This window comes from Haematobia irritans, chromosome 5 (genome assembly GCF_050003625.1).
Source record: "Haematobia irritans isolate KBUSLIRL chromosome 5, ASM5000362v1, whole genome shotgun sequence".
In the NCBI taxonomy this organism is placed as follows: domain Eukaryota; kingdom Metazoa; phylum Arthropoda; class Insecta; order Diptera; family Muscidae; genus Haematobia; species Haematobia irritans.
Window position 1 is genome coordinate 86,217,012 of NC_134401.1, and position 19,621 is coordinate 86,236,632.

The 19,621-nt window shown below is 32.5% G+C and overlaps 4 protein-coding genes across 6 annotated transcripts in view; 2 read left to right on the forward strand and 2 right to left on the reverse strand.

Annotated features, from left to right (window-relative positions):
- The first annotated feature begins 1,988 nt into the window (after positions 1 to 1,988).
- On the forward strand, positions 1,989 to 9,132 carry Oda (Ornithine decarboxylase antizyme). Its single transcript, XM_075311197.1, is given in 4 exon segments — positions 1,989 to 2,241; positions 8,009 to 8,174; positions 8,176 to 8,227; positions 8,305 to 9,132. Coding segments are annotated over 4 exon segments (819 nt in total). The 5' UTR covers positions 1,989 to 2,167; the 3' UTR covers positions 8,832 to 9,132.
- SmD3 (small ribonucleoprotein particle protein SmD3) lies at positions 6,281 to 7,149 on the reverse strand. The gene is made up of 2 exons (XM_075311198.1): positions 6,674 to 7,149; positions 6,281 to 6,616 (listed from the first exon to the last, which is right to left on the reverse strand). The coding sequence occupies exons 1-2, from the start codon at positions 6,990 to 6,992 to the stop codon at positions 6,492 to 6,494; spliced, it is 444 nt and encodes a 147-aa protein (XP_075167313.1). The 5' UTR covers positions 6,993 to 7,149; the 3' UTR covers positions 6,281 to 6,491.
- A 3,571-nt stretch (positions 9,133 to 12,703) lies between the features above and the next one.
- Positions 12,704 to 14,939, forward strand: LOC142240923 (peptidyl-prolyl cis-trans isomerase-like 3). The gene is made up of 3 exons (XM_075312672.1): positions 12,704 to 12,821; positions 14,363 to 14,599; positions 14,655 to 14,939. The coding sequence occupies exons 1-3, from the start codon at positions 12,819 to 12,821 to the stop codon at positions 14,898 to 14,900; spliced, it is 486 nt and encodes a 161-aa protein (XP_075168787.1). The 5' UTR covers positions 12,704 to 12,818; the 3' UTR covers positions 14,901 to 14,939.
- A 3,560-nt stretch (positions 14,940 to 18,499) lies between these two features.
- Positions 18,500 to 19,621, reverse strand: part of whd (carnitine O-palmitoyltransferase whd) — a 42,161-nt gene continuing 41,039 nt past the window's right edge. For all 3 annotated transcript variants that reach the window (XM_075311386.1, XM_075311387.1, XM_075311385.1), the window contains exon 10: positions 18,500 to 18,937. In XM_075311386.1, coding sequence (XP_075167501.1) covers positions 18,797 to 18,937 — 141 coding nt within the window. In that variant the 3' untranslated portion in view covers positions 18,500 to 18,796. The remainder of the gene's footprint in view (positions 18,938 to 19,621) is intronic.

Genomic DNA, 19,621 nt, shown 5'->3' on the forward strand with positions numbered 1-19,621 from the left:
TTATAAATAAATTTACAAAATATAGTTTAAAAGGTGCATAATAACTAGATCATATGCACCTGTCGGTGTTGTTGTTGTAGCCCTTTGAGTTGGTATTTTCGAGTTTTTCGGGAAATAAGCATACTCTAAATGGGGGTTTGCAGTCCTTGGACAGGGTTGAAAACCCTGTGTCTGCCCCGGGCCGTAGACCCGACTGCAACGAGGGCGGGTGTTTAAGCATATGCTGTTTGTTACAAAAGAAAACTAAACTATTCAGTTGTCGTAAATAAGAAGAAAGAAAAAAAGTATAGGTAATTTATATACTTAGAACACTAATTAATCTATTGATATAAGAAAAAGTAGAAAAAGAAGTTTATAAAAAAATAAATTAAAAATTAATTATCTTATGAGGTATTCAAAAACACACATTTCATTCAAGTGGTTTGTTTTTAGTACCTCGTGCTTTTTAAACATATACACATCACATCATCGAATAAAATGCTATCAATTGATTTTGAATTATGTTTGAAGGGAAATTTTCTGATGAAATATTGACCAACTAGATCCGCCAGCATCCTAAGGACTATGATCGGTGGCTACAGTCTGATTCTATTTCCTTTTAGTCGCATCCGTAGAGCAAGCCTTTCAGCGTGAAACTCCCTCTAAAGATATTTTAAATGTTGAAATTCTCGGAAACGTCAACAGTATTATGTATGATGATTTCACATACTTTGAAAAATAAAGAAAATAACTGTAAACGCCACAAAAGAGCTTGTTTCAAATGTAAACCCTGATTGCCAAAATCTAATTTGTTAAGATTTGAATCATAATGTTATAGTTACAACTTATTAAAAACAAATTTTCAATCAATCTCTCTAATATGCTGCATATTTGTTATAATCGATATGAAAATTGTGATGATTTCAATTCATATTCAATATATCTAAACAATAGACAGACAACATGTCAATTATATAATTTTTGTGGCTGGTCATTTGTATACAAATTACCGATTTACAATAAAGATGTTTTAAGAAACTGAAATAAACAGCTGATTATCTAAATGTAAAGTTTTATTATTTTTGGAAGTGTTATGAACGTGATTACATTTAAACTGGAGCTATAAGAAATAAAATAAAATAGAAATACAAGGAGAATATCGACATTTTTGATTAAAAATTTAGATTCTATTCTATTTTCTTTCAGTTTGTTCCCTTTCCTTAAATAAATATCCATGCTAAGACACCTAAGAGAAAAATGAGGGACGACGTGCCACACTTATAGACCTTTCAATTCGTTTTTTTTATTAATTGTTATGCTATACACGTGTGACACTTTTCTTTTTTATTACGTACATTGAACAATTTTACTACAATTGAAAAATATTGCAAAATTTACTATATTATTCAATTATTATAATATAGGGCTAAAGCCTATAATATTGGATTATATTGAACAGTGGCCATTCCACGGGATTTTCCTTTGTAAACATTTTTATTGGGATGTCTTATACAATGCTTGTGTATAACAATCATTCTGGGTTTGTTTTGATTACCACATCCAAATCTTTTTTAACGAGCCTACAAACAAATCAATTGTCAACTGCCTCACATGGTTGTAGCTATGTTACTTGCATATGAGTATGCCAAGAACAAAAGAAAAAACATGTTCGGTACCGGTACCCCACATCTGATTATCATCTGCCACCTCCCGCTACCTTAAGCCAATATTTTTTTGTTTTGTTGTCTGTTAGGTCGTGTTTATTCGTCATCTGTCTAGCGTTTATTTCGATTTTGTTATAAAAATCTTTAGCTTATATTTTTTCATGGTAGTCTTTAATCGGACGCAGAACTTTGAACGTGCCATTCTTCAACGTGAACAAATATATTCAAAAAGAAAAAATATATAGCAACGCGCTGGTTCGTTGTTGTTTCAACAGATGTTTAAAATTTTCCATAAATATTTTAAAAATAATACGAAATTAAAACGTAATATGAACACCATTGTTGGAAGTAGCTAAAATTGTTGGTCTCTCCATAATTGTAATATCGTAAAAGAACTGTGATAGAAATTTTAGTATAATTGTCTGTCTGTAATAAAATTTGTGTAAAAAGTGGTATAACCCATTAGAATATACGCCTTCTGCGTACCGTATTTTGTTTTTGAAAAAAGTATATTGAAACTAATAATGGCTGCTGTAGCTGTCACCATAACAAACTGTGATACCAATAATATTCACCATGTGAATTTTGATATTTCTAGGTAATGTATTGGTGATAGAATTTATGTTTATAGCAAAAAGTTGCTAAAAATAATAAAACAATATTCTGATTCTCAGTCATCTTTCCAAATTGTTAGTTTTTTATTCCATTGTCTTTATTTCCGGGAAGAGATCCGGCCTCTGTTTATAGAACGCAAAAATAATATTAGGCGAAAAAAATAGTTTCCCACTTTAATGATTTTTTAATACCGTCCACGAGAATACATGTTTCCTTGTTTTAGATCTCTGTGTACTATATAAACAATTAATTTCCGAAAAAAAACATATTTTTAAAAAGTCAATAATATTGCCACAATTGTTTAATTGGTTGTGCCAATACATAGTTTATGTATTATATATAAGTTTAGGTTTGTATACGTGTGTTAATTTCACTTCCTCTTTATTGTGATAAAGTATTAATTTGTCTCCATCTTAGTTCTTTTACGAATTCATTTTAAATAAGAAAAACTTACAGAATATATTATTTTAATCATTTATTGAGCAAATCTTATACCGTTCTTGTATTGATTTTTGCGATAAAAAAAATTAGTACCGGCTCTAGTATAGAAATGTAAATGTTTTTCTTTTGAATGCGAGCGACGGTTAATATTTTGAAACAATTTCACTTAAATTTAGTTTGATTTTTATTTGTAAATTTTAGCTTATCCGTTTGAGACACAGCAAACTATACCACTACTTTCTTATGCAAAAACATCAAATAGCACGGTGTGCAAGCGGCATATAAAGTCTGTATTGTTTTTCATTTACTCTACTCTACTCGTGATTTAGATAACAGAAGGGGCTTCTTAATTCATTACAATTTCTCATTTGCACACTTGAATGCACATATTTGACCTTGATACCAATATTAAAGCACAATTTTGATTTGCCATACATTAAAAAAATACAGTAGTTTGTGGAACTAGAATACAATACAAAATTTTATTAAAAATTATTAAAAATGCTATTTTTTCTTCAATTAAACCCAATTCATTATGAAATGTTTCCAATTTTGCACGCTCATCATAACGCACTATTGTAAAAAATTTTTGTTTGCTTTTTTATGCTTAATAACCATCGAAATGGTTTGTGCATAAACAAAAAGATTCCATTGTTCTTTCATACAAATACATATGTATAATAGGGCGGGTTGCATTGGATTTTAGGTGCAGTGCCCTCAATACCAAAATGGCAATAGATTGCTTTCAAATTAGTCCTACATATATATTTAATATTCCATCTCATAGAAAAATAAATGCTACAAATAACACAATTCTTAATTAATTCAACTATAAATAAATATTATTGTAGAATAAAAAAGTACACAGCAGACACCAACAGACGTAAAACATAATAAAAAACTAAACAGATTAAAAAAAAGTGTTTGTTAAAATGTCGACGTTTTAAAACTTTATGCCGCTGGTGATTTTTTTTGGGAAAATTTAATATAAAATAAGAAGGAAATTTTGTTAAGCGCTATTACAAACAATATGCCGATTGATAACATCGACCCAATCTGATATACAGATAGAAATCTATTATTCAATTTCCTTGAATATTTTAGCATGGCATGTCTTCTATGGTTATAGTGTGTACCGTATTGGTTTTGTTGTTCTTTGTTTTTTTTTTTTTTTGTATTTTTCAAATTTTCAACAAATAATATTAAAATAAACAGGATACCCAGATTATCTACACCGGTAAATGTAGAACTTAGTATACCTACATATTTTGGGAAAGCGGAATTTAATGCTTTCTTAATTGAATTGTAATGGTATCTTTAAACTCTCAAAAGTTTATAATTTTTTTGTTATTAGTGTAGATTACTGATTTTTTAATATTTGAATCGGAATACCTTGAAAACAACCAAAATGATCAGTGAATTTCATCTATAATAGATAATATGTTTCAAAAATATGAATTGCCCAAGTGAATGAATATACCACATTTCTTGTGTAGAGGGGCTCTTCTATTTATGTGTGCCAAGTGCGCAATACGTCGTTTGACGAATTTGAATTTGTGTGCTTTTGAAAATGCGAATGTTTTTCTTTTATGTTCCTTCTGCCGTGACAAATGAAAATAAAAAATAAAAATAAAATTGCATGGCACAACAGACACGACGTCGTTACAATTCAATATTAATGAGATTGGACATCTGTTGATTATTATATTAATTTTAACATCTTATCATTATACATGCATAACCTATTTTAACTTGATCCTATTTTAATTAATAATTTTTATTCGAATCTGAAGCGAATATATAAATAAAGAGAGCTGTCCGTCGACAGTCCAGTTAAACAATTATAATACTGTCATGGAATTGCTCTCTTTGTATGATATTCGATAAGCTACAATGAATGTGCTCATTCTAAACTTCTATATTCTTTTATATTTCTTTGTGTCTTGATGTTTGTCCATACTAACAACGGGCGTTCTTTACTGAACACTTAAACATTGTCCTTTGTCAATTTTCTCACACGTTACTTTACCAATATATAGTCAGACGAAATGCAAAGAGTATACAAATTTATTAAAATATAAAATAATAATATAGTTTATTTTTCATCAAATGGTATATTTTTAGTTTACAAATAAAACTTCTAAAATACATAACTAGAACCTTTTTTTCAAATTCGTTTATCAATGATGGTTAATACGTCGATTTGCATTTCGCATGACATCTCTTTACTTACCTAAAAATTAACACCCTAACTTTAGCCTGTCTTGGGGCTGCATTCCTTGATCGAATCACGAAATAAAGAGAGCTATCTGTCGACAGTCTAGTTTTTTATTACTGTCATGGAATTGCTCTCTTTATGGAGTATTCAAATACCGACAATCTAACCATATATGTCTTATTAGCACTGAAGTTTTAGTTAAAAGTGTTAACAAGGATATACAAATTTAGAAAGTTTTGAGTTGTATTAAGGGTCAATCCAGAACTCCATTTAGAGCCACCGGTGAACATGTAGGATACAAATGGCCATGGTCAATCCCGAACTCCATTTAGGAATTATTCGCATTCCCATGTAGGTTACAAATGGTTATGGGCTTTTATCCCAGTTTCTGAGCCATTCAAAGTTATTTACACGTAGCGTGATACGCCGTGTTATGGACGTGAATAAAGTACCCAGAAAATATAATATTTTGGGCTTCTAAGTTCCTTGTGTATTTCTGCCCTAATTGTAAGATGTGTGTAGAACCTTTGAACATTTGTATATCTCTTGACTTTACACATAAAGATATATTGCAACATGCCGCTCACTAAAGAGAATACCCTCTTGGGCACTTCAAAGATTATAGTAGTTTAGGTATTTTTGTTTGTGAAGTAAGCGAATTTAAAGACACCATATCCTTAAAATCCTTGGCTCTAAAAACATTCTAAAATGCACTTCAAATATGTAGTCCCATAATCGAGTGAGATATCATATTCGTTCAATTCCCTATAAAACCTCCTTCGTCTTAATTAATTGGCTGGACTTCAAATATTGTGGCCTACTCTGGCCCAAAGAGTAATGTGGTAAATACTTTTTTTTTGCGAAGACTTGGCAGTTTAATGATAACGTTCGTTGTTGCTTTAGGATTAACATCTACATATGTTATTTTATAAGTCCTGGAACAATCGAGATTTGTAAGAAAATCTGAAGGAATTATAATTCCTTTCGGGAAAATGCTTTCTTGCGCAATTAGTATTGCGTTGGAAAATATCTATTTTTATAAAATGTTTGCTATTTCCTTTTCATTTTTTATGTACTCTTCTATCTGTCATTTAATATTTTCTAGCTAGCTTCAACAAAACGGCATACAAATTTACAGAAGTAGGGTTAGCAAGAATAATATTCTGATCAGCCATCGTAAACATTTGAAACTATTGCTTCGCGACAACCGTTTTCAAGTTTTAGCAAAACTATAAAAATCTATAGCACCCAAATTGTTTGATTTATGATAAAATTTTATCGTAATAAGCCGATAGTCGATCAATTCTACAGTTGACGAAACTATACAGATGGAAAATTCGGAATGTAAATTTTTACGCACGAATTAATTGGAAAACTTTAAAATTTATTGGAAATCCAAATTTACTACTTGAGACTTAATATTTTGGGCCATTATATATTATAAGTCTTAAAATAATGTACACTATTTCCGAATTTGAGTTCATAGTATGAATACCGTTCGATAGGAACGCGTAACACAAATTCCAGAGTAACTTAATGACTAAATCCATAAAGTATAACATTTCTTAGCCATCTCACAATCCGCCGCGACCACGTCCACCAGTTGGACCACCTTGCCAGGCACCACGTCCTCCACCTGGGGCACCAGGAGGCCCACCTCGACCACCTCCAGGAGGACCTCCACGTCCTCGACCGCGGGCTTTAATGAAAACATATTTATATCGTAGGTGCTTTCTATGGTTCTTTCTCTACATACCTTGTGCTCGTAGTATAGCTGCTTTTCCTCTGCCCGCTGTCCCTCCAAGCCCTTTGCCGGTTTGTTTCTTAAACATTGGTGCATTCTTTAGCATGTCCGGCAGTATGAGGAAACGTATTTTCGATCCACGGATATATACATTTTCCAAATGTGCTGTACGCCCATCCCGGTATGTTACCGTAATCTGCGTCATTTGGCAATTCATGTTGTCCTCAGCCTCAATTAATTTTCCTCTGTAGACTTCGCCAGTTATTGTTTCACATGTGATAATGTGGCCCTCAGCCTCATGGAGAACTTTTATTGGTACACCAATAGACATTTTTTAGATGTTTATTAAATATTTTCTTTAGAATATTTAACAATTTTAGTTATTTTTTATTCAGTGTTTAGAAAGTAAACGATTAATGTGTACGGCTTTTTTCAGTGGTCTTTAGTATTTGACAGTTCAGCGCAGCGCCATGTTTTTCTACATCTGAATTTGCTTGAATCACGATGTGTATTGTATGCGTGCTTGACAAGCATAATCGGCGCTGCCAACTGGACAATAACAGACACAACGCTTTTATAGCAGCGATTGGCAACTCAGGTATAGAGAATGAATTTTATATTTGGATCATAGACCGTAGATATATAGATATATAGCAATATAGAGTCTATGATTTGGATGTATAAAACTTTAGTTTGGATGTAAATAATTAAATAAGCAAAAATGAAGTTAAAATTATAAAAAAAAAGAACTACTCATTGAAAAATAGTTTTGAATTCTTACATATTACATTAAAATACAATTTTATTCCTATTATTTACCTATAGGTTTTACCTACTCTTAAGATGAAATTCCTTTGATAAAATGTGAATAAATTGTTTTGAATTTGGTAATAAGAAATATTAAATTATAGTTCTCCGGTTTCGGAAAAAAGAAGTCAACAGTTTCTGTTACGCTACCATAAGATTGGTACTATTTTCAGTTACTTTTTTTAAACTAAAAATATAGATGACAAATGCATTCTTGTTAAAACTTGTCAAAAACGTGAACGATAAGAGCATACGCATTAATTATGTAAAATTATATCGATGTTTCGAAAAAGAATAAAATTACCGCTGTTAAACTAACATCGCCTCCTCTTTCTTGAGCACAATGTGCCAGGGAATGCATTTCTCTTTTAAGAAATAGCAGTATTTCTAGTAGATGTATTATTTTCTTCGAAGAAAGGAATTTTGAAATCAATAAGTAATTGAATACTTGACTTCATCCAAATCACTGCAAACTTTATTTTCACACAAAATAACTCTAGGTTTATGAGATACAAATTTAATTGATTTCTTTTCTTACAGCGACCCATTAAGTAGTAGTAGTAGTAGAAGAGAGTTTACGGAATCTGTCCTTGGCGCCAACTGCGCTGAGAATAAGTTGCGTACCATCTCCACCTCGTCTTGCGCTACCAACATGTCGACTGAGTCCTACTGTATCTCTCTCGGCGTAGGGCCTCTGTGGTGGTCCTGATGTCCCTACCCACCACAGAACAGATCACGATAGGGCGTCTCTCTTAACAGGTTAGTATTTAGGGCAGCAGTTTATCTGCCAAATTGCTATTTCTTATGAAAAACATAAAAAATATGTATTTTTTCAGGTTACACTCGAAAATCTTCTGTTGGTTCGTCTGGTGGCAGCAGTGTCTTCGACAGAAGCAATAGTGCTAGCAGTAGCAGCACTTCCTCAGCATCTTCGGAATGCTCGGATTCGGATGTTCAATCCATTTATTCGGATGATGATTGTCAAGAGATAGTAAAGCAGATATTGAATCAAGACCATCCTACACGCATTGCAATCAAATTTCATGTCACCGAAAAGAAATTCACCAAATGGGAATGCGTTTTGAATCCGGAGAATAACATCTTGTATGTGGCCATGCCAGAAAAACTGGCTCCAGAGGCCTCTCAACAAACATTGTTGTCTCTCTTAGAATTTGCCGAAGATAAGCTGGAGGTGGATGGTGTGGTCATGTGCATCCGTAAGGATCGTGCAGATCGCGCCCACATTTTGGAAAGCTTCTTGCTAATGGGATTCGAACCATTATCCAGAAAAGCTGTCGAGGCACCACCAGCCGCTGAGAAGGATGTCGAGAATTTCTTCCTTATCTATCGTATTGAGGAGTAAACTACGCGGTCAAATCCCAACCAAGCACCGCACCATAGCTGGCATCCTAACACAAAAGTAATAAATACTATAACAACACCGGATACCACATACCCGAATAAACAAGGCCAGTATTTCTGCTGGATAGATTCCGAGATTGCAAAATTAATTAACGCATGTGTTGTCAGCTTATGGACATATAATTTTGGATTTGGGAGAAATATCGTAATCAATGTTAAGAGCAAAGCTAATTATGTCGTATATATCACCAGTAAAATGATAAATTAGAAAAAATTAAAAAAAAAAAATTTAAAAAAAAAAATTAAAAACAATAAAAAATACAAAAAAAAATATATATTTAGTTTTAGTATTTCTCATATATATCGCATTATCGAATTTTTTTTTGCTTTTTTATATACGAAACACGTCAATATATCGATTCCAAAATGTTTCATTTCAAGGATTAAAAATTTCTGTATTAATTTCTTCTAAATTGTCTGATTTCATAATCTTCTATTATATATCTATATTATATTTGTTGTCTCCTATATGTGTTTGATTTAAACTTTACAGTAATATGTTCTTTTTTTGTAATTCATGTATAGCATATTATTATTTTTAAGTTTTAAGACATCAACATTACAATACAATATTTTGATATTTACTCTTATATTATACATAAATGTAACTTTTTCAAGAAACAATAGCCCTAATAATTTTTCTTTTTCCTATTTTTTTTTTTCTTTTCATCAATAAATATTTTCTTTGCAACAAGCTAAACCATTGCTTTATATTTTTTATTTACTTTTAAAGAATGAGTGGATTTAAAAAAATTTTGCTGAAAAGGCACAAACATATTAAATAGCACTTTCTCTCCATCTAATTGAAATACAGACAAATATTTATTCACCGAACAAAGCTGAGTTTCCTTGGTAAAAAGTTGAGGGTTAGGTTTGTGTCGCTAATTTGTATGCAGGAGATTATCTGTTATGTTAGATTATTAGTCGTTTTTTTTTTAAATAAATAAGTGGAAAAGAAACCACAATGTCATGTGGTGAGTATGAAAAATTAGGAATCATTGGAAACACTAGATATTTACGTCAAGAAATTAGAATATATGCCAACTTTTTTTTGAATTTGATGGCACTTCTGGGGCCAAATCACCGCATTCGTCATCGAGTTCTGTTTCGTATAGAGAAACATTTCGATCGCATTAAATTTTTGGATCACCGCATTCGATCGTAATTTATTTTGTCTACTACTTTTTTTACATTGCTGTAAACATATGGTAATAAGAAATTGGAGGATAGAAGAATTTCAAAATAATTTTTTGTTATCAAATTATGTATTTCTGAGATATTTATATTGTTCTTGTGTGTTTTTTTTGTTTTCCTCGTCTTCGGATTCAGAGGATGAGTACAAAGTGGCATTAATAAGGAAAAATATTCGTGACAAAGCAGTCCTTTAGCATTGCCTGAAGTAGAGTAAGTGATTCTATTTTGAAGTGAGTGCTTTTAACTAATTGCGTTGATGATGTTAAACATCCATAGATTTAAAAGACGTTTTCATCTGTCAAAAGAAACTTTTAAATATGTTCTTGAAAAGTTTTTTTTTGAAGCGGCTACTGAGCATTCCTTTCTTTGATCCGTTTCCCTAAATGCAAGTAATATTATATTTTCTTAAATGTATTTTGCTAAAATAGAATAATAATTACATTTTCATCAACTTTTTTCTTTTTGTTTACCTTTTTTCTGCTCAAAAATCACTACATACTTCGTTTTCGATAGCATGCTACCTATCGTGTTCAACTTCGAGTAGAAACAATTCGATAACGACTGCGGGGATCCGCGTAAACTACACTACGATGACGAATTAAGCGGACCTTAGACGGTCGGATAAACACTACGACAGAGGTTCGCCTATTTGTTGTGTGTTCGTTCAAGTTTTACCCTCACACTGCACGAACAATTATGATAACAACATGAAGAAATAAGAAGAAGCATAAACACAAACAATGAAGACGGACGAAAAGTTAGGTTTAAAGCCATTTTTTCAGTAAAAATGGAAGAAACAATAAAAATTCCAAGCTGAATTAGCGATCCCTCATTAATTTCATTGCAGAAATGCTTGTTTTAATTATGAAAATAAATTTGTTTTTGCTAATGTTTGGCGAACATCCCCTTACACGTGAAGATTTGTGCCTCCCAACCGGAAAAAATCAAAGTTGTTTTGACGTCCACGCAATACGTGAACATGGCCTTATACTAGCGGATTTGTCGCCGCAACGTGTTGTGTCGTAGGGTTTATCCGACCGTATAAGGTGCCCTTTACTCGATTTCGACTGCGGTAATTTGGCCCCTGAGAATCGATATACGATATCCAATACTCTTCGGAAAAACGCTGTTACTATCGCTTAAGTGTCAATAAGAGTATCTTCGAAGAGTTAGAGAAAGTGCATTTTAAGAGAATTGTAAAAGAATCATTGCATTTTAAGAGAATTGTAAAAAACGCTGTTACTATCGCTTAAGTGCCAATAAGAGTATCTTCAAAGAGTTAGACAAAGTGCATTTTAAGAGAATTGTAAAAGAATCATTGTGGTGAAGTAGAACACGATTATTTAGATGTTTATTAATTTGAGTAAACAAAAGTAAGTAAGAGTCCGCCTATTGCTGTGGTTATATTTACACACTAAAGGTGGGTACTATGTTCGGTTTTCGAGTTGAAAATCACTTTATTTTCGCGATTACTTTTCCTGAAATAATCAAAATTATAAATTAAAACCAAAATATTCCTGTAAAGTCTTGCCGAAATCTATTGAATTAATTTATCTGCTTCATATTGAACTGTTTTATTAAAGTAACCGCGAAAATTTCAACTCGAAAAGCGAACATAGTACTTACCTTAAGGGTATATTTGAAACCGAAACTTTCGAAATATACCAAGTCATGTGATGTTGTAAATGTCAAGAATTATCAAAAAATGTGCAATTTCTTACCAGATTTTTAAAAGTTTCGGTTTTAAAAAGTTTCGGTTTCGAAAGGGACATAACTCCTTCCCCGTTTGTAGTTTATCGTATGAAGTTACCTTTAAATTGGTCGATTCTACACATTTTAATGGTGCGTTGCCAACCCGTTTTAAATTTCCAAACAACGGTGTACTCGTACCGCCCTCATTATTTACGCCGTTAGAAAACCGAAATATAAAACCGCTCCAATCCAAAGATTATAGAAGAGGAAGATTGGCTACTGAGCACATCAAACCATTTACCACATTAGTTTAATACTCGAACCAAACGCGTATACGACAAGTATTGACATAGCATTAAAATGCAAATAAAAAGAAATTAAGAGCACGAAATAAATTTCAATAAAGGGGAAAATGTAATTTTTTTGTTGTTGCCTAAAATTTGACATTGTTTCATTAAGAAAATTACATTTTTCATTTAAAAAATAAAAACTAAAAATAACTAAAGGTGAGTACTATGTTCGAGTTTTTCACCAAAACACTAAATTAAAAGTGCAAAAATATATATGAAGACGATAACATTTTTATCAAGTCTCTTCAAATTATGGATGGAAAAGATCCAATGTATTGATTGCGAACCATTTAATATTTCAAAATTAATTGATTAAAAAAAGTAACCGTGAAAATAAGCTGGTTTTCAGCTTGAAAACTGAACATAGTATTCAGCTTAAACTCGAACTTAATACCACCCTTTAGTTTTTAGAAAGTGATTTTTAACTCGATTCTGAACATAGTACTGACCTATACATGCATGCCCGCAAAGTATGACCGTTTCCAAATTCTTTGTCTTTACACTAATTGATTCATTTCGTCGAATTCATTTGTAATTTCTTTGAAAACTCGGCGAATATTTTTGAAAAGGTAACGAGTACTAGTAATCAAATACTCGTTACTTTCCCAACACTACTGTAGTCTATAAATTTATCAAAATATAAACAAGCAACATCTGGACATCTGGTGTAAAATAACAATATTAATTAAAATATGGTAATTTTTTGTTTCATCGACGAAATCCTTTCATTCATTCATTTAATATCTGTTGCTGTGTTATTGCTTATAAGAGCCATCCATTTTAAGTTGTATATTTTCTTGCAGTATGTTTCATCATTATGTTATAATTTTTTTTTAAACCATAGTTGCTTATAATGTTGTTTTTTAATCAAAAGGCTCTTGTCGCTCCACTATGCGGATAAAAGGGAGAGTTTGTACAGGAGAATTTTATTTCACTGATTGTTACTTAAGACAGAATCATAAAATATCGCAATAGACATTTTTATTCGTGGTTTAAAGCCGGACTATTCTCGAATGATCATCTCTCAGAGACCAAAGACTCATCCAGAGGATCCGGAATTTGACTTTGAATAATGATATATTGCACGCAAAGACAACTAGTATTGATACAGAATCGACATCCACCGATACGATGAATCACTGAAGATTCACCAAGATTGCTGAAAGGGGTGTTTGGTCGAAACTGGGATTGAACCCATTGCCCTTTGTATGCAAGGGGAGCATGCATCGGCTGCATTCTTTATCACTTCCGGTCGTTCCGAAAATTCAGGTCCTCGACGATCCACTTGAGGATACAAGGTTAGGTTAGGTTAGGTGGCAGCCCGATGTATCAGTCTCACTTAGACTATTCAGTCCATTGTGATACCACATTGGTGAACTTATCACTGAGTGCCGCTCGATTCCATGTTAAGCTCAATGACAAGGGACCTCCTTTTTATAGCCGAGTCCGAACGGCGATCCACATTGCAGTGAAACCACTTAGAGAAGTTTTTGAAACCCTCAGAAATGTCACCAGCATTACTGAGGTGGGATAATCCACCGCTGAAAAACTTTTTGGTGTTCGGTCGAAGCAGGAATCGAACCCACGACCTTGTGTATGCAAGGCGGGCATGCTAACCATTGCACCACGGTGGCTCCCTTGAGGATCCAAACTTAATTGTCAAAAAATTTTAAATTTACATATAGCTTCGGAAAAACTGATTGTTATTTTTTATTTAATTTAATTAAAAAAGGTTGAATAGAAACCTGGAATGAACACAGCGATCACAGATAGTTGGTAATGGGAAATTTTAAAACCTTCAAAGTCCATACCTAATAAACTATTGTTTTCAATTAACTAACTGCCTGTTCATGAAACACAAAATCGACTCTAGACGAATCGTTCATCTAAATTGAAACTAAAAAAACTTTAGATATATTTGCTAGAAAATCCTGAAATTTGTCATGAACTCATTATTTATGATTTACTATCGAACACCGAAACAACTCCCCAGATTCTGGTTTTCGAGATATCAATACGGGATTTTTGACGAATCGTTCGTCTCGAGGAGAACGAAAATTCCACGAATGGGCGGTAAATCAGGACTATTTAGAATTTAACGTACTTTGCTGTTATTAGCTCCACTGATCATCGTTACTTTTATAGAAATTGATATGTAAAATCCCGTTGCATGCACAATGTTTAAGTTCTAATTAAAACGGGTTCTTATTTTCTTTTTTGCGGAAACTTGCTTCAGTCGGTTACATTTCATACGGATGTTGGAGACATAAAAATAGAACTATTCTGCGAAGATTGTCCCAAGGCTTGTGAAAATTTTTTAGCTTTATGTGCAAGTGACTATTATAATGGATGTGCATTTATACGAAATATCAAAGGATTCATTGTACAAACGGGAGATCCCACAAATACGGGGAAAAATGGTCAATCTATATGGGGTCATAAATTTGAAGATGAGTTTAAGGATCACTTAAAAGTAAGACGTTTTTGTGTCTCAGAATTTTCAGAGCTAATATATTAAATATTTACAGCATTCAGATCGTGGCATGTTATCAATGGCAAATAATGGTCCAAATGCGAACGCTAGCCAGTTTTTCTTTACATATGCAGCTCAACCTAATTTGGATTTGAAATATACCCTCTTTGGACGAATCATTGACGGATTCGATGCTTTGGATGAATTGGAAAAATTACCCGTAAATCCCAAAACATATCGTCCTCACGTAGAGAAGAAAATAAATGGTGTAACGATACATGCTAATCCTCTAGCTGGGTAGAACATTAAATGTAATTAATAATAAAAAATATGAAATTCATTTACGTGGTCTTATTTTAGGATTGTATGAATATTATTATCATTATGAAAAGAACCTAAATTCATATATTTTCTTCCTTCATATTCCTCATCAAAGATACTTCTTCTTTCGACTAAATCGGAAAGAAGATGAAGAAGGTAGTGTTATGTGTTAAATGAGACATGTTTGAGTAGTACTCAAAATTTCCTATATCTGTGACAGGATTGCCATTTTGTTCCTATCGGATGGTGGGACCAAATGAAATTTGGTTGATTTTGGTAAAATTTCTGTAGAAATAAAATTTTGACAGTATTTTCTATAGAAATAAAATTTTGACAAAATTTTCTATAGAAACAAAATTTTGACAAAATTTTCTATAGAAATAGAATTTTGTTTATTTAAGCTGAAATCAAAAAAACAACAACAATGATTAAAGAACAAAACCAACAATAACAAAACAAAACGAATGAAAGAAAATTTTGACAAAAATTTCTATAGAAATAAAATTTAGACAAAATTTTCTATAGAAATAAATAGAAATAAAAATTTGACAAATTTTTCTATCGAAGTAAAATTTTCGGAAATTTTTAACTTTTAAATGATATCAATTTAATTTAGCAAAATGGTCCGCTGATGCGAATTTTGGTCCAACTTTGGAAAAATGTCGGTCCAAAATAAAAAATTCATTGTGGCAACATTGATCTGTGATGTCTTCTTTTTATACCCTTCACCACTACTGTGGTACAGGGTATAATAAGTTTGTGCATTTGTATGTAACGCCAAGAAGGAAAAGTCTGAGACCCATCGTTTAGTATACCTATCGTCTTAGAATTAAATTCTGAGTCGATTTAGCGATGTCCGTCTGTCTGTCTGACTGTTCATGTATTTTTGTGCGCAAAGTTTAGGTCGCAGTTTAAGTCCGATCGTCCTCAAATTTGGCACGGTCGTTTTGGGGACAAAGGCGATCGCTATTGATTTTGGAAAAAATCGGTTCAGATTTAGATATAGCTGTCATATATATTTATCCCCGATCTGGTCATAATTGGCGTGTTTATCAACAGATGTTCTTCAAATTCCGTACATCCGAATGTTTTATGAGTCTCGAAAAACTTGCAAAATATCAGCCAAATCGGTTCAGATTTAGATATAGCTCCCATATATATCTCTCGTCCGATTTAGACTCATATGGCAACAGAGGCCAAAGTTTACTACCGATTTTCGTGAAATTTTATTTAGATATAGCTCACATATATAGCTTTCGTCCGATGTCCACTTATATGGCCTCAAAAGCTAGAGTTTTGCCCTGACTTGCTTCAAATTTTGCACGAGAGGTACGTTTAACGGTGTCGTTATGTGTGCCAAATTTGGTTAAAATTGGTTCAGATTTAGATATAGCTCCCATATATATCTTTCGTCCGATTTGGACTTATATGGCCTCAAAAGCCAGAGTTTTGCCCTGAATTGCTTCACATTTGGCACAAGGAGTACGTTTAATAGTATCGGTAAGTGTGCCAAATTTGGTTGAAATCGGTTCAGATTTAGATATAGCTCCCATATATATCTTTCGCCCGATTTACACTCATATGATCACGGAGGCTATAGTTATACTCCATTTACGTGAAATTTTGCAGAGATTGCAGAATTATTATTCTAACAATGCATGTCAAATTTAGTCACAATCGGTTCAAATTATATATAGCTCCCATATATACGTACACCAGAGTTGGGGAAATATGGTAGACTGTTTCATATTTTAGACCCATTTTCAATGAGATTTTCCTCCAATTGACTGGATAGTTTCCACAGAGAATATATTTAATATGATATTTAAGTGTGTCAAGTTTGATCTAATTTGGTTCAGATTTAGATAAAGCCTCCATATATTCGTTTTTCCGGTTTATACAAATAAGGCCAAAATTCCCACACTTAACACAAAATTCTGTGATGATTTCCCCATATCTTAGTCATATCCTAAACACTGTAATGCCAGAATTTCCACAGAACGATTGAGTTTTAAATAAGGCTCCAAGTCGCCCGACTTGACCAAATAATATATCACAACCCACACTTGACCATATATCTTGGCGGGATCTAACCAATATCCCTGTAAAGTCGCCACTGCTAATTAGCAGTATCAAAAATTGTAAATATTACTAAAATTGCCCTATATCTCGAATACATATGTATCACCTGATAAATCATAAATGCTCTTTTGTATAATTGCATTAAAATTTATCTCGCTTCATATTTCCCATATTTTTTTACTATGTTAACATTGTGTTTCATCCCAGGGCCGATTTAAATTGTAATTCTAGAGTTTTTGTAAAAGTACAAAAAATTGTCTCCATTAAAAGTATTTGTATCTGGAAATGCAAACCTTTATATAGCTCCCAGCAAATTTGAAGTAGTTGAGAGTCTAAGAGTATAATATAATCGGCTCCGCCCGACTTTAGACTTTACTTACTTGTTTTAAAAATGTAGTTGCCTCTTTTTATACTTTTGTACTTCCTGGTCTAGAGAACAACTATTTGTAAAATTTGTTGGGTTTTAAATGTGACTCAAGGTATTTGAAATCGTTTTTAACTGATGTCTTCAAAATGTTTCTCTTTGGAGAAATTTGCGAGCATTTATTCCGAAAAAAAATTCTAACTGACTAATCAACCGAAGTATTATTGTCCATCGTTAGCCACAAATGTTTCCATCTTTCTAGCGACACATGAATACCACGAAGGGAAAAACATTCGCATTTTGACTCAATCCGCGAATCGACCCAATTTTTGGCTTCCTCATATGCTGCTCAGTCAGGCCATACGTTATAGATCGGAAGAAAAGGTAATCAGAAGGAACAACGTCTGCTATACGACGAATGGGGTAGGACTCCACATTTTAGTGTTTCAAAATACGCGTTTGTTGGCATTTATCAGGCTATGCTCGGCTCAAACGCATCAATTCATTTCGATACAAAGTTTCTGTTATCTTTTCACCAGTTTGTAGCAGGCCATTGTACATTACACCCGGTTGGTCCTTTTCAAATACTCAATATGAACTTTCCATGAATATTCGGCTTCCATATATTTTTTTTACTTTTCTTTGTTCACCTTAAAGAAGCTGTTCGCAGGCTTCCCGCAAATACTTATTTGTGGGTACACTCCCTGCAAGTGACACATACTGAAAATGAAGGTTTTGGAATGAGGAATATAGTGTCAGTATTGTCTGATGCGTATGTCCCGAACTACGCCATCTGTTTTCAATCCCGTAAAACTAGTTTGCGTACCTTATAAAATATTGCAAAATCCATAGTTTATTATGATTGTAAATTTTTTAATAAATAAGCAAATGTTTATAAAATTTCTTGAGTTTTTTATTTAAAATTTTGTTTATATAGATTAAATAAATTTTCATCAACAAACTTTTTAACTAATATTTAGAGATAAGGATTTTTAAAAGGGCAAATCAAAAATAAATTGAAAAAAATTTCACTATATAATAATAGGAATAAATTTTTAAATAAATGAGTCTCGCATTAGAAAGAAGATGAAAAACAAAAACTTTAAAACAAATTGAACAAATTGGGAAAAGTGTTACGATTTTCTTTACTATTTTTATTGCTAAACTTAAAGTAAATGATAGTATTTGTCTTATTATTAAAAAACATATGGATTCAATAATAACTAAAGCTAATATTGCTAACAATAATAAAATAAAAACAAATGCTTGAAAAATAATTTCACTTCAGCATAAAAATAGAGATGGGATTTCACCATCATCTCGTTGTTTTGTGTGTTATTCAGATAAAAAACATGAGAAAACAGTTGATAATGGTGAATTGCAATGATGATCAGGTGTTGGGCATGGAAGCAATTTTGATGGGATCCAAATTATTTAGCTGCAACGGCTTGATTGCCATTGGAAGCGACTGCTGCTTTACTCTTGGGTGGATATTTCTTCATATGTTCCTCGAACATAGCACGAATATCGGCTAAAGCCTTGCAAATATTGTCGGCGAAACGATGGACATTCTGCAAAAAAAAAAAAAACAAATAAAATAAAATAAAATATAGTATCAAGTGATCTTATCTCAATAGCAATTTAATGATGTTAAACAAAGTTGCTTAATCAGTAGTTTTGTGTTGCTAAAACGGCAAAACTTCTTCAGACGAAACAACAGCGAAAGAAAACTTCAAAAACAAATCTGCTTAAACAACAGCAACGTGTTATTACAAATTCTGATCCAAATTCAGATCCGACTTCTTTTATTTATTCGATCCACTTAAAGTTAGATATGTGATGCTAAGAAAACCCCTAGAGCAACAAAAAATTAGGTTAAATCATTAGCCGCCATATACGATCTTATTATGCTATCCACAAAAAGTGGGTAATGTTGGCCTATAATTTGTTATAGCCACCGATACCCAGTTTTGAGCTTCTCTGAGGGATAAAGCACTATTACAACCCATCCCAGATTTGATTTCTTGGGCGTAACAGAGACTTGTAGTTTTTATCAAATACGATTGAAAATCTGTGAGTGCTTTAAGTTTTTATATACACAAGTCCATAATCACGTACATCGCTCATATGAACCAATCATTAGATATGAAAGTTTATCTCCGCAGAACACCTTTGTATGTGAAGAAGCAAAAGAGGAAGGTCGGTCTATATACTAACTAATGCGAAAGAAACTTTTCACAAAAAAAAAAAAACTT